Source organism: Podarcis tiliguerta (genome assembly GCF_965153285.1).
Source record: "Podarcis tiliguerta genome assembly, chromosome: 9".
Lineage (NCBI taxonomy): Eukaryota > Metazoa > Chordata > Lepidosauria > Squamata > Lacertidae > Podarcis > Podarcis tiliguerta.
The window spans coordinates 57,994,256-58,008,286 of record NC_139542.1 but is presented as its reverse complement, the minus strand read 5'-3'; the positions used below and the strand labels follow the sequence as shown (position 1 = coordinate 58,008,286).

At 43.1% G+C, this 14,031-nt stretch overlaps 2 protein-coding genes across 3 annotated transcripts in view; both read left to right on the top strand.

The window, feature by feature from the left end:
• Positions 1–6,906, top strand: part of LOC310685618 (uncharacterized protein) — an 850,221-nt gene extending 843,315 nt beyond the window's left edge. For both annotated transcript variants that reach the window (XM_083458358.1, XM_083458357.1), the window contains one exon: positions 4,758–6,906. In XM_083458358.1, the coding sequence (XP_083314484.1) occupies positions 5,160–6,665 (1,506 nt within the window). In that variant the 5' untranslated portion in view covers positions 4,758–5,159 and the 3' untranslated portion in view covers positions 6,666–6,906. The remainder of the gene's footprint in view (positions 1–4,757) is intronic.
• COMMD8 (COMM domain containing 8) lies at positions 764–11,587 on the top strand. The gene is made up of 5 exons (XM_083458512.1): positions 764–921; positions 2,160–2,315; positions 3,875–4,027; positions 8,999–9,154; positions 10,234–11,587. The coding sequence occupies exons 1-5, from the start codon at positions 880–882 to the stop codon at positions 10,252–10,254; spliced, it is 528 nt and encodes a 175-aa protein (XP_083314638.1). The 5' UTR covers positions 764–879; the 3' UTR covers positions 10,255–11,587.
• The last annotated feature ends 2,444 nt before the right edge of the window (positions 11,588–14,031 follow it).

Below are 14,031 nucleotides of genomic sequence, written 5' to 3'. Positions count from 1 at the left end.
CTAGAGTTATGATGAAGCAAAACTTCTCCATATCCACTTCCTCTGAACTGTGCATGATGGCTGGAACACTAGCAGAGGGAGAATGAATGAAAAATGTTTCATGCTCCAGGGTGAAAAGAACCCACTGTTGTAGATCTTACAGAGGAGACAGGAGTGGGTGCTGTAGGTCAAGTTTGTACGATTTCTCACCCGTTTCTCAACAGCCTCTGGTTATTCTAGTGTGGGGTTAATGAGCATTTTGTCTGCTAGGTGGTTGGCAACAGTGAGAGGAAAATGCAGTTTCTGTCTCAGGTGAGAATGTGGGTATAACCTGTCCTTCCAGGCGAAAGACCCTAGGTGAGACACATGGGGTGGCTTGATTGATGCTTTTCTATTTCTTGTCACAAGGTTAATTGACGTTCCTCACATCATCTAATGTGATCGATTAGTATATTGTGATATTGCTAATTTATATTGTACTTTTATTATATACCAGCTGTTTTTTGACCTGATTTGCAGCTTGTTCTGCTGAAACATAAACACATTGATATAAAGATCTGCCTAAGGGTAGGACCACTAACCAACTGCCCTCCCCTCTGGAAGTGCCTGGCCCGGACTAGCACTTCAACTCAAATATAAGGAGAGCCACGGCTTTGAAGCTGGGAGCGGGGGGGGGGGGGTGCGTTGAAAGAGTGGGGCGGCGCTTCAGCCGCTGCGCAGTCTCCTTCCGCAGGAGGAGGAGGATGACGCGGAGGCGGAAGCGGCTTTATTCGGGAGTTCTGATAGGGCGAAGCCTGGCCAGCGCGCGGTCACGTGAGCCCCGCCGCGTTCGCAGCTTTCGCCTGGGGAAGCGGGTCGAGACCCCCGCGCGTGCGCAGCTTGGATGGGTGGGGCAGAAAGATGAAGCTGACGGAAAAGTTGCCGGCCGAGGAAAGGCTGAAGGTGAGAACGCTGGGAGGGGGGGGAGGAGGGGGAGAAGGCTGGCCGCTGATTGGGTAAAAAAGGCGCGCTCCTTTTTGCCTGAGGGTTTGCTCTGAGGCAAAGAGGTGGCTCTGAAGGAGCGACTGCGGTCCATTCCCAAACTTGGCCCTCCAGATGTTTTGGGACTACAATTCCCATCATCCGTGACCACTGGTCCTGTTAGCTAGGGATCATGGGAGTTGTAGTCCGAAAACATCTGGAGGGCCAAGTTTGGCCATGGCTGAAAGCCCGGGGTTTTGCCTCCAGCATATGTGTGAGGGTTCACAAGCAGGGCGTGGAAAAGATGGGCCGTCCCCTTCCCGAATGACCCCAACATCCCTCGGGTTTCTGCTCCTGTTCATGGAGGCTCCATTTGCTTCATGCCAGCAGTGCTCCAGCTTCTGAAGGGTTGATGGCTGGTGGAGCCCTGAACTGACTGCATGGCCTCCACAGCATGACCTGGTGCTTTTGCCCTTCGCAATAGGAGTCAACTCCTAATGGTCGCCCCCCCCCCCAATAAAATAATTTTTAAGATTGTTGGGCATTGCCATTCAAGTAGTGTGTGTGTGGGGGGGTTGTGTCATGTGATCAATTATGTGGGCGTGGCTTACCTGCCCCCCCATATTTTATTCAAGTTGGCACCCCTTGTTCTTCACTAATGCACATGAAAAGGCTCAAAGTTAGTGTGTTCATAACACAGACATGGGCGCAGAAGCAGCAGGTAATCTCACAGGCAGAGCCGGCCAACCCATGAGGCGACTGCCGTAGAGCTTTATGGCCCCTCCTTGTTTCTGATGTAGATCTTCATTCACCTCTTCTTCCCAGGTGTGGAGGGGGATGCCATTTTGTGTTTTTTCCTCAGATGCCAAAATGTCTCGGGCCAACCCTGAAGACAGATGATTCTGAACTGTCTCCATATGGGGTGGGTGGGTGATCAGATTGTTAAGTCAGTAATTTCAACAGAACCCCTTGCTGGACAGAGGCATACCCAGCGTCCGTTTTATTAATTTTAATTAATTTTGCTAAGACTATCATTTGGGAGTGATCAAACTGTTGATTGCAAATGATGTGGTGTTGCATAGCAAAGTAGATGGTCAAAGATCCTGTTCACTACTTATAATTACAAACATCAGAAAATACAACATCTATAAAACCAACAAAATGCAACATCAGTAGAACCAGCTGTCTCTTAAAGATTTGTTTATACTCATTTCTTCCAGTTCTTTCACAAAGTAATTGATGGGATTTGTGGCCGCGCATACCCTCGATATCAAGACTATAACACTATTTGGAATTTGACAGAATGGATGGAGGTTCTAGAACAAACCTCGGCATATTTCAAAAGTACCGTTGCCAAAGATCGCTCTGATGAAGAGGTATCCGCACTTGTTTTGTGACTTTGTAAATAAAGACTCAGTATTGCCATTCTAGTTTATGTAATAATATAACCGTCATGAGAAAGTTATATACCGTATTTTTTGCTCTATAAGACTCACTTTTTCCTTCCTAAAAAGTAAGGGGAAATGTGTGTGCGTCTTATGGAGCAAATGCAGGCTGCGCAGCTATCCCAGAAGCCAGAACAGCAAGAGGGATTGCTGCTTTCGCTGAGCAGCGATCCCTCTTGGTGTTCTGGCTTCTGGGATTCAGAATATTTTTTTTCTTGTTTTCCTCCTCCAAAAACTAGGTGCGTCTTGTGGTCTGGTGCGTCTTATAGAGCGAAAAATACGAGATATATATATATATATATATATATTCTCTTTATGTTATGAGAAAGTTATAAGCAGAGCCTTTGTGTATCTGCAACAGGTATCTGCTTCAAAATTAAGCAGAGTTAAGTTCAATTTAATTTAATTAAAACAGATTGTACATTAGTACTTCAGCCAGTGTATTCTGTAATTCTTGTAGATTATGAAAAGAATCTAATGAAGTTTAATATGTCTTAAATCTTTCATTTGGGATAATGTTCAGTTAAAGACTTTTCTTCTTAGGTGTATTAACCTACAGCTGGTAAAACACATTGAGCTGCCTGTACTTGATTTTTATTCCTGAAATGGTTACCATTTTTCTGATTTTGCTTTGATGCTCTAGAACATTTCTTACTCTGATAGCGAACCCAGTTGGTGAGTGCCAACATAAACGAAGCCAAAATGGGGGCACTGAGAAACAAGAGGGAGGTACTAGCATGCATGGGGAACCCCAAGGTTTTCAGAAGTAAAAATAAAAGTATGTATATATTTTAAGAAACCCAAAAATGAAATTGGGGGGAGGGAAATTACCCCAACAAGGAGTTCATTGCTATAATTGTACAGCCAACAACCACAGAGTCATTCCACTGCCACATGATTAGAAGATTTGCAATCAGATGATCAGGGATGATGAAACAGCTGGAAAGAGGGGGGCAGGTGCAGACACCTGCAGCCAAACCAAGCAGCTTTGCATTTGCCTCCTCCTGCACTCCCAAGTTGGAGTTTTGCCATTCACTGCTGGATGCCATGTCACTCCTAGTGTGAATTTCTTACAGTCTGGTACATAGTCATTTTCTCTTTCAGGCACTTCCCTACACCATAGCTTTGACAAAGGGGAGGCAGTTTAGGATTTCACAGCTGAGCACATGGAGGGTTTTGCGGGCCCAGCTGCTTGTTGCTGGTTATCAAAGCAGTAGGGGCTGCTCTTGCCTGCGTATCGGTGGTACCCAGTTGCATGTGGTCCTCAGCTGCAAGACTGAGGCCCATGTTTTAGTCAGAGTAAAGGTAGAACTGACATAATATAGGCATTCTGGTGGTTTTGATTGTGCCTACAAAACAGACACAAAAATGATGTGGTCTTTAAAAAATAACTCTCGTATTTACAAGTACAAACAATGCCAATTGTTATCATACAATTGTTAAGCCTGTTAGGTTTATGTGTTTTTTCCCATTTTTGTTTTGTTTTGTAGGCACTTCAGCCATTGGACGAGCTGAGTTCTGACTCTCAAAAAGCTGTGGTGACTTGCTTGAAAGGCAGAAAACAAGACATCAGGCATGCCCTGATTGAAAGAACAAACGGCATCTGTTCGGCACGACTCCTGGATTTTGACTGGCAGCTGAAGGTTCGGCTAACAGTTTCATTCCTAGCTGTGTAAGACTGCTAGATCAAGGGTAGCCAAACTGTGACACTCCAGATATTGCTGAACTGCAACTTCCTTCAACCCTGAGCATTGGCTACAATGGCTGGGGCTTATGGGGGTTGGAATCCAGCAGCATCTGGAGGGTGACCATGCTGACTATCTAGACAAATATATGTGGTCTGTGAGACTTTGAAAAAGACTATGGCAGATCAACTGAGGGGAGAGGAGGCAGCCTGAGGTTCCCCATCCCTGCTGTATAGTATGTAGTAAAGGTTCCAAACAATTGTTATTAACAGTTGGTATAATCATGAGAGTTTGTTTCTCGTAAGATTGAGACGAGCCATAGAAAGGAAGTGGGCTGTTATGTCTTATGACAGGGATCAGCAAGGTTTACCTCGCCTGGGCTGGTTCTCTCCAGCAGAGATCCCTCCGTGGGCCAGATTGCGCACACCTGCGATTTCCGGCGTCTGCGCAGACGCGATTTCTGGTGCTGCGGAAGCAAGTCCCTGCGCCATGCCGGTTTAGCACAGTGTGCGGGGACTCGCTGAGTGGGCGACTCTGTTCGGGGGGTGGCTCGTGGGGCAGTTAAACAAACCCTATGGGCCCCTTGTGGCCCATGGGCCTTAGGTTGCTGACCCCTGTCTTATGCAATAAATGAATGATGTACATAATGCAGCATTTCTTCACTCTCCTGAATTGGAGTGGTTTACAGCATATTTCCCCTTCACGGATCACTGCCTTGCCGTGGCGAAGGGGCTTGAATAACTCGGAGAAGCTATGAGCTATGCCGTGCAGGGCCACCCAAGATGGACAGGTCATAGTGGAGAGTTTTGACCAAACGTGATCCACCTGGAGCACGAACCAGCAAGCCACTCCAGTATCCCTGCCAAGAAAACTCCATGGACAAAGACAACAGGCATATGACGCTGGAAGATGAGCCCCTCAGGTTGGAAGGCATCCAACATGCTACTGAGAAAGAGCGGAGGACAAGTACAAGTAGATTCAGAGCTGATGAAGCGGCTGGGCCAAAGCTGAAAGGACGCTCAGTTGCAGATATGCCTGGAAGCAAAAGGAAAATCCAATGCTGTAAAGAAAAATCAGTGAACTAAAATGGATGGGAATGGGCGAATTCAGTTCGGATGACCATCACATCTACTACTGTGGGCAAGAATCCCGTAAAAGAAATGGAGTGGCCCTCATAGTCAACAAAAGAGTGTTGAAAGCTGTACTGGGATGCAATCTCAAAAATGATAGAATGATCTCGATACGAATCCAAGGCAGACCTTTTAACACCACAGTAATCCAAGCTTATGCACCAACCACTGGTGCTGAAGAAACTGAAATTGACCAATTCTATGAAGACTTACAACACCTTATAGAAACAACACCAAAGAAGGATGTTCTTCTCATTATAGGGGATTGGAATGCTAAAGTAGGAAGTCAAGAGGTAAAAGGAACAACTGGCAAGTTTGGCCTTGGAGTTCAAAACGAAGCAGGGCAAAGGTTAATAGAGTTCTGCCAAGAGAACAAGCTGGTCATCACAAACACTCTTTTCCAACAACACAAGAGACGACTCTACACATGGACATCACCAGATGGGCAGCATCGAAATCAGATTGATTATATTCTCTGCAGCCAAATATGGAGAAGCTGTATACAGTCAGCAAAAACAAGACCTGGAGCTGACTGTGGCTCAGATCATCAGCTTCTTATAGCAAAATTCAAGCTTAAACTGAAAAAAGTAAGAAAAACCACTGGGCCGGTAAGATACAATCTAAGTCAAATCCCTTATGAATACACAGTGGAAGTAAGGAACAGGTTTAAGGATTTAGATTTGGTGGACAGAGTGCCTGAAGAACTATGGATGGAGGCTCGTAACATTATACAGGAGGCAGCAACTAAAACCATCCCAATGAAAAGGAAATGCAAGAAAGCAAAGTGGCTGTCCAACGAGGCATTACAAATAGCGGGGGAGAGAAGGCAAGCAAAATGCGAGGGAGATAGTGAAAGATACAGGAAATTGAATGCAGATTTCCAAAAAATAGCAAGGAGAGACAAGAAGGCCTTCTTAAACGAGCAGTGCAAAGAAATAGAGGAAAACAATAGAATGGTGAAAATCAGAGATCTGTTCAAGAAAATTGGAGATATGAAAGGAACATTTCGTATAAAGATTACCATAATAAAAGACAAAAGTGGAAAGGACCTAACAGAAGCAGAAGACATCAAGAAGAGGTGGCAAGAATACACAGAGGAACTATACCAGAAAGAAATGGATGTCTCGTATAACCCAAGTAGTGTGGTTGTTGACATTGAGCCAGACATCCTGGAGAGTGAAGTCAAATGGGCCTTAGAAAGCACTGCTAATAACAAGGCCAGTGGAAGTGATGATATTCCAGCTGAACTATTTAAAATTTTAAAAGATGATGCTGTTAAGGTGCTACACTCAATATGCCAGAAAATTTGGAAAATTCAGCAGTGGCCAGAGGATTGGAGAAGATCAGTCTACTTCCCAATCCCAAAGAAGGGCAGTGCCAAAGAATGCTCCAACTACCGCACAATTGCACTCATTACACACGCTAGCAAGGTTATGCTTAATATTCTACAAGGCAGGCTTAAGTAGTATGTGGACCGAGAACTCCCAGAAGTGCAAGCTGGATTTAGAAGAGGCAGAGGAACCAGAGACCAAATTGCAAACATGCGCTGGATTATGGAGAAAGCTAGAGAGTTCCAGAAAGACATCTACTTCTGCTTCATTGACTATGCAAAAGCCTTTGACTGTGTCGACCACAGCAAACTATGGCAAGTTCTTAAAGAAATGGGAGTGCCTGATCACCTCATCTGTCTCCTGAGAAACCTCTATGTGGGACAAGAAGCTACAGTTATAACTGGATATGGAACAACTGACTGGTTCAAAATTGGGAAAGGAGTACAGCAAGGCTGTATATTGTCCCCCTGCTTATTTAACTTATATGCAGAATTCATCATGCGAAAGGCTGGGCTGGATGAATCCCAAGCCGGAATTAAGATAGCCGGAAGAAATATCAACAACCTCAGATATGCAGATGATACAACCTTGATGGCAGAAAGTGAGGAGGAATTAAAGAACCTTTTAATGAGGGTGAAAGAGGAGAGTGCAAAATATGGTCTGAAGCTCAACATCAAAAAAATGAAGATCATGGCCACTGGTCCCATCACCTCCTGGCAAATAGAAGGGGAAGAAATGGAGGCAGTGAGAGATTTTACTTTCTTGGGCTCCATGATCACTGCAGATGGTGACAGCAGTCACGAAATTAAAAGACGCTTGCTCCTTGGGAGAAAGGCGATGGCAAACCTAGACACCATCTTAAAAAGCAGAGACATCACCTTGCCAACAAAGGTCCGTATAGTAAAAGCTATGGTTTTCCCAGTAGTGATGTATGGAAGTGAGAGCTGGACCATAAAGAAGGCTGATCGCCGAAGAATTGATGCTTTTGAACTATGGTGCTGGAGGAGACTCTTGAGAGTCCCATGGACTGCAAGAAGATCAAACGTATCCATTCTGAAGGAAATCAGCCCTGAGTGCTCACTGGAAGGACAGATCGTGAAGCTGAGGCTCCAGTACTTTGGCCACCTCATGAGAAGAAAAGACTCCTTGGAAAAGACCCTGATGTTGGGAAAGATTGAGGGCACAAGAAGAAGGGGACGACAGAGGACGAGATGGTTGGATAGTGTTCTCGAAGCTACAAACATGAGTCTGACCAAACTGCGGGAGGCAGTGGAAGACAGAAGTGCCTGGCGTGCTCTGGTCCATGGGGTCACGAAGAGTCGGACACGACTAAACGACTAAACAACAACAGCATATTTACTGTATGGCAGGTTGTAGCAATGTAACATGCCAATATAACCTACAATTCCCCTTGGATTATATATAGAACATTCAGGTTGTTTATAAGATCGGCATAAGAGGATCTGTGTTAAATCTATTGTAGTAGTTTGGTCACGTTAATGAGAATTATGCAGCTGGTAGTTTGCAGAACATCTGGCCATCATGCAAAATGTTTGCTCAGAAGAGTGATTACTCTTCTAATGTGCTTCTGCTTGCTTCGCTGTAGTTATAAATTGTCTCTTGCTTAAATTTGTTCTGGAAGCCATTAGATAAAGAGAGGTGTTTTTTGTTTGTCTTATTGGAGTTCTTAAAAGCATTATTTGTTGAATGTGAACATTTCAGCAGGAACCTAATTGAGAAATTGTGAGCTTTTAATCTGTAGCCACACATGACACGTATTTATTTAGGATGCATACTGCTCTTCAACAACAAGGCAACACATTCTCAAACTGTACAAGGTGGCTTACAATCCTATTTCAGTAAAGTTTTCATAGCAGGGGTGGGCATCCGCAAGTGTATTCCCCACCCTAGAACAAAGGAACAGATCCATTTATGATACTTGGGTTCTGGCTGCTTGGTAGATCTGGGGGCAGATCCCTTTCTGCAAATCTGAGGTTAATAATCATGTCTGCATTGAGGGCTCTCTCATCACACACCTCTTCCTAGAGACAGCTCACCTGATGGCAGCTAGAATTCTTCTAGAAGAAGACATGTTGCAGTTGCTCTCCTCCCTCCATCAGTGGGAGAACTCTTGGCCTCTATGTTTTATTGTCGCTTTAAAAAAGTCAAATTCACATCCTTTAACTGGGTTATTTCCAGAGGAAATTTCACTCCAGCTGATTTGAAACCTGTGTATTTGCTCCATATAGAAAGCTGCTCAGATCTTTGTTGCTGTTGTTGTTTCTGATTAAACATTTTTGGTCCAGGGTTCTCAGTTACCGGAGGATACCCTGAATGTGCACCTTCATGACTATATAGTTAGTATAAATAACTTTTTATCAGCCTTTCAGAATCCGCTCACTGTGTTGTAAAAGTGCTATCATAACTGGCCTAAGCTGTTTTTCCCCTCTAATCATTCTCCTGTCTAGCTTGCCCTCTCTAGTGATAAACTATCCATGCTGCAAATGCCGCTTCTAAACCTTGATCTGGATTTGACAGAGAATGGTAACCTCAAGCCGTACTCCATAGAAATGAATAAGGAAGAGCTACAGAACCTAATAAGTTCACTGGAAGCAGCCAATAAGGTGTGTATCACATTATTTTAGAAAGCTGAAATTACCCAAATGATTTCCCTGATAAAACTAGCAACAGTTATTTGTATGCAAAGGGTACACTTTATGGGATACATCCAACAAAGTTGTCCTGTTGGCGCAAGGACTTCTTCCTGTGCAACAGTATGTCCTCTCCCTCTCCTCTTCTTGCCTGCCTCTTGCCCTCCCCATTTGCTCTGGAGGGCTGGAAGAACCCACATAACAGATTGGGGGGCACAGGGAGAGGAAAAGGAAATCCTGTTGCACAGTTTGAAGTCCTTTTGCCAATAGGACAACTTTGCTGGGGAAAAGCCCTCATTATGTAATAGGAACCTTATCTGGGGCTAGGAGAGACTTCTTTAGGTCATATCAGTTAGAAGATATTTGTCTTAGGACAAGGATGGGGAACCTGTGGCCCTCCACAACTTAATTCAAATCAATGGGAAGGCTTGCTAATACCTCACTATGAGTGGCAATATATTTGGAGTCCCTCTCAGTTCTGACTTCCTGCCCTTGTTTGTTGCCTTGGAAATGTCTCTTCTGGCAGAAAGTGGTATGAAAGTGAAAGCCTACTATTTTTCATGTGGAAGAAGATTACCAATCCACCCCTTAGTTGTGTGAAAGCCATTAGAGACTTACCGTATTTTTTGCTCTATAAGACTCACTTTTTCCCTTCTAAAAAGTAAGGGGAAATGTGTGTGCGTCTTATGGAGCGAATGCAGGCTGCGCAGCTATCCCAGAAGCCAGAACAGCAAGAGGGATTGCTGCTTTCACTGCGCAGCGATCCCTCTTGCTGTTCTGGCTTCTGAGATTCAGAATATTTTTTTTCTTGTTTTCCTCCTCCAAAAACTAGGTGCGCCTTGTGGTCTGGTGCGTCTTATAGAGCAAAAAATACAGTATTTTATCCTTTAGATGAGAAGACAAAAAGGCAAAAAATGTGTGGGTGTAAGTTTGAAATGTATTCAAACATTTTAAAAGGCTGTGTAAGCCGTTGTCTGAGCATGAGAACCTACATAGTTGTTACACGTTGCTACTTCGACTTACTGCTTCCAACTTTTGTATTCCTCTTGAAGGTTGTTCTGCAGCTGAAATGATTCCGCCATCAGAAGTGTCAGTGATAAGAAAATAGATGTGTATTCTTCAAAACAAAAGGAACTGAAATGCTTCTGAAGTGCTGAGGTTGACGCATTAAAGTGAGAGACGGAAAGATGTTATTCATAATCTTACTGAGAGAACAACTCTTGATCTCTGCTAGGCCAAAATAAATGCAAAATCGCATTGTGGCTAACCGGTGAACATAACTTTGATAGACTGCTGCATTTCTGAGAAGTTTTGAGTGCCATGTTAAAGCATTTGTTGGAGATCCTGAAGATAGGCTGGACTTTGCCTTATCATGTTACTAACAAGCAGCCAACAGTTACCTGAAATAACTTGATGCAAGCGTTCCTTTTCTTCTTTTCATGGGATTTATGTAACTCCATCGCAGACTAGGACTGTGAAAACTATTTTAAACTCAAAGACACAATTTGCTGTTATATTTTGGAACTGCATAAAAAGAGGTTTTGTTTTGCAGATTGAGCTCTGTTAAACACAATAGAATGTGTCTACATGTGGATTGAACATGCCTATCACCAGACCATTTTAAGCATTCTACCTAGCTGTAGCTTGTAATGTGCTTCTGTGTGAAATAAATTGATTTCTCTTAAATATTAAAGTCGGGCTGTGAAACAGTACAGTTTAAGCCTACACAACTACCCCTGATTGGTGTGATCTAGCTGATACTTGCTTATCAGAATAAGTGCTGGTAGACTGTTTAAGTGAGCACAAGATGTCAGCCCATGATTGCAAACAATGGACTCCTTAGAGTTTGCTCTATAAAGTATATGTATCTATGTAACCCACTAAAGAAAGTTATTGAAAGAAAACTTCCAAAGCACTTGACTTTTCGCCTTACAAAGCACCCTAAACCATTCTGAACTAGTTCAAAGAAAGTCAGTACTTTTTGTGTGAAGGCCATGGGAATTTGCCTTGAAGGTCTCTGTCTGCAAAGAGCCACCATCATATGATGGCTTTTGATATTGCACTTGTTTTGTTGTCTCTGTAAACCCTGACTTACCTGTGAGCTGGTCTTTGGGTTGGCTGCAAAGGTATCTGGTAGATGGATAGTGCCACACTTCTCTTAAGATTTTTATTTGTGTATCCATTTTGTTGAGAATTGGAGAAAAGACTCACAAATTGGTGAATACCTATAGTATTGCTGGAATAAGGTAATATATCATTTCCTATATACAAAATGTTTCTGAGTTATGGAGAAGATCCATTATTACCATGTGTGCTACACCAGTACTTCAATGCCAGTATGGAAAGGAGTATTTTTCAAATGCTTAAAGTGTCTGCATGATTGACTGATAAAACATGACCTGAGAAGAGATGTAGCAATATCATTTTTTCATGAGTTTTTTTTAAAAAGGTATGGGGAACAGATTTTTCATGGTTTTATTTACACACACACACACACAGCCTCATAATGCATGCTTGAAATATCCATATAAAATTTCAAGCTGTACAATGGAAAAGTTTTTTAAAAATGTTTATTTGGTTACTAGGAATACATCAGCTAATGAAATTTACATTTTATTACATTTTCAGAAGCTATGAAAACCGGTTTAATGATAAAACGTAAATAATGCTACTTCGTTTGCATCTCTCCCCCGTCCCCCGCTCGTTCCTGCGGCATTTAAAAGGGAAGTCCGGAAAAATAAAATACTGAGTAAAAGAAGAAGGGGATGGTAGTTTCTGTACTACAGCAAAAAAACAAAAGACCCCCACAATTTCTCTTGAGTACTGTGTTTCAGAATTGATTTTTTCCCCTAACGTACATAAAGACTAAAATCAAAATATGTGAAAAACCAAATTTGGGACTGGGGAAGGGGAGTGAGAGACGGCATCAGGCATGTTGACACTTCTAAAAGGAGAGGCTGAAAAATCTTCATAGTTAAAGGATTGGATTGATCTTTATTACGGCCATTGGCCCGTTACACGACAGTTTCCCATACCAACATATTATACTTAAAACTCCAAATTTAAAATCGCCAAAGCTTACAAAAGACAAACAGTAACCAAAGCAAAACAAAAACAAAAACCACCATCATACAAAACAGGAACCACCACCATACATTGCAATAAATTTGTAACCTATACATCACCCTCTACTCATAAATTAATCAGGGGTATCAATGGTGATATCGCCCAAAACATAGATCATGATTTAAAACAATGGTGATATCACCTAAAACATAGGTCATGGTTTAAAGGGGTTGTCCGAATCACACAGGAGACCGTTTCTCTTCTTTAGGGATAGGACGCTGATCAGGAATCTGGCAACCATGAGTGATTTTAGGGGGTCATCATCAATTAGTAGATATCTCAGTTTGGCTTCAATTGTGTCATCGGCAATTCCCTTAAGATATTGAGCCAGAAACTTGCTCCTGGCCGGTAGGTGAAAAGCACAGTCAAAAATTATGTGATGCAACGATTCCGGTGCCCCACTGTTACAATCACATAAGAGCGATATCTGTCCATTGGAGAATCTATTTCTCAGCACGTTCGATGGGAAGGTGTTGAATCTTGCCTTTACAAAGGCATATCTATGAGCTGAGGAAGTTAAGGAATTCAAATAGTTTGGGAGCCTTAAGAGGGGTAATAAACCAAGATTTAGAGGTGAGCAGGTACCATTGCCCAAGGTCATTTTCTGCTGCAAGTCCATCTCCTCTAGCTTACAGGTTACTGTTCTTTTAGCTGGGACTATGTCCTGCTCTAATAATTTGGATGGGGAAATTCCCATTGCCGTAATTTTCAGCTGTAAATTTTTTACCCATGGGCTCTGGAAATCATCTCTCCACATACATTGTATCAAGTACAAGTTTGGGAGATTGTGCCATAGAGATAACCAGTGACAGAGTATGTGCTTCCACAGAGCATTTTCCAGGGATACAATATTAAGTTCCATGCGTAACGCTGTATTACTTACACAGTTGGGTAGTTTCAATATCCCTCTTAAGAACTGATTTTGAATGACCTCCAGGTGAGATAGGTTGGCAAGGGTCCCCCAGATTGAGATGGCATAAGCTATTGTCGGGATCACCTTGGCCTTGAAGACTTTCAGCGCCGATGGGATATGAAGGGCCCCATCGGTGAAGAAGAATCGCAAGATCGCCAAGGAGATAGCTTTGGCTCTATTTGTAACATAGGCTACATGGGCCTTCCATCTGAGGTTATGTTGTAACCAAACTCCCAAATATTGGAATCTATAGACTTGTTCGATGACTCTCCCATCAATTCTCCAATTATGGAGTTTCCGGCTCTTTGAGAAAATCAGGATCTTAGATTTTCCATAATTAATTGTAAGGGAGTTTGCGCTACAGTATGATCCAAAAATTTTTAGGGCCCTCCTGAGACCTACTCTAGAAAAAGAAAGAATGACTGCGTCATCCGCATATAGTAACAAGGGGCAGCGATAGAGTGCTAGGCGGGGTGCATGAATCCTTTCTTGGGCCTCTATTAGGGGAGTCCTCATGTCACTTATGAACAAATTGAACAGGAGTGGAGCCAATATACAACCCTGTCGGACACCTCTGTTAATGGGAATTGAATTCGTGAGATCACCCTCCGGGGTGAATCTCACTCTGGCCGCTGAGTTCTCATGGAGTTTGATTATTAGCCAGAGAAGCCTTCTGTCAATGCCCCAGCGGATGAGTTTTTCCCAGAGGATGCTCCTGGGGAGACTATCGAATGCTGCCTTTAGGTCAATGAATGCTACACAGAGTTGGCCACCCTTTGGGGTGGAGTATTTCCAGGCAAGATGCTGTAAA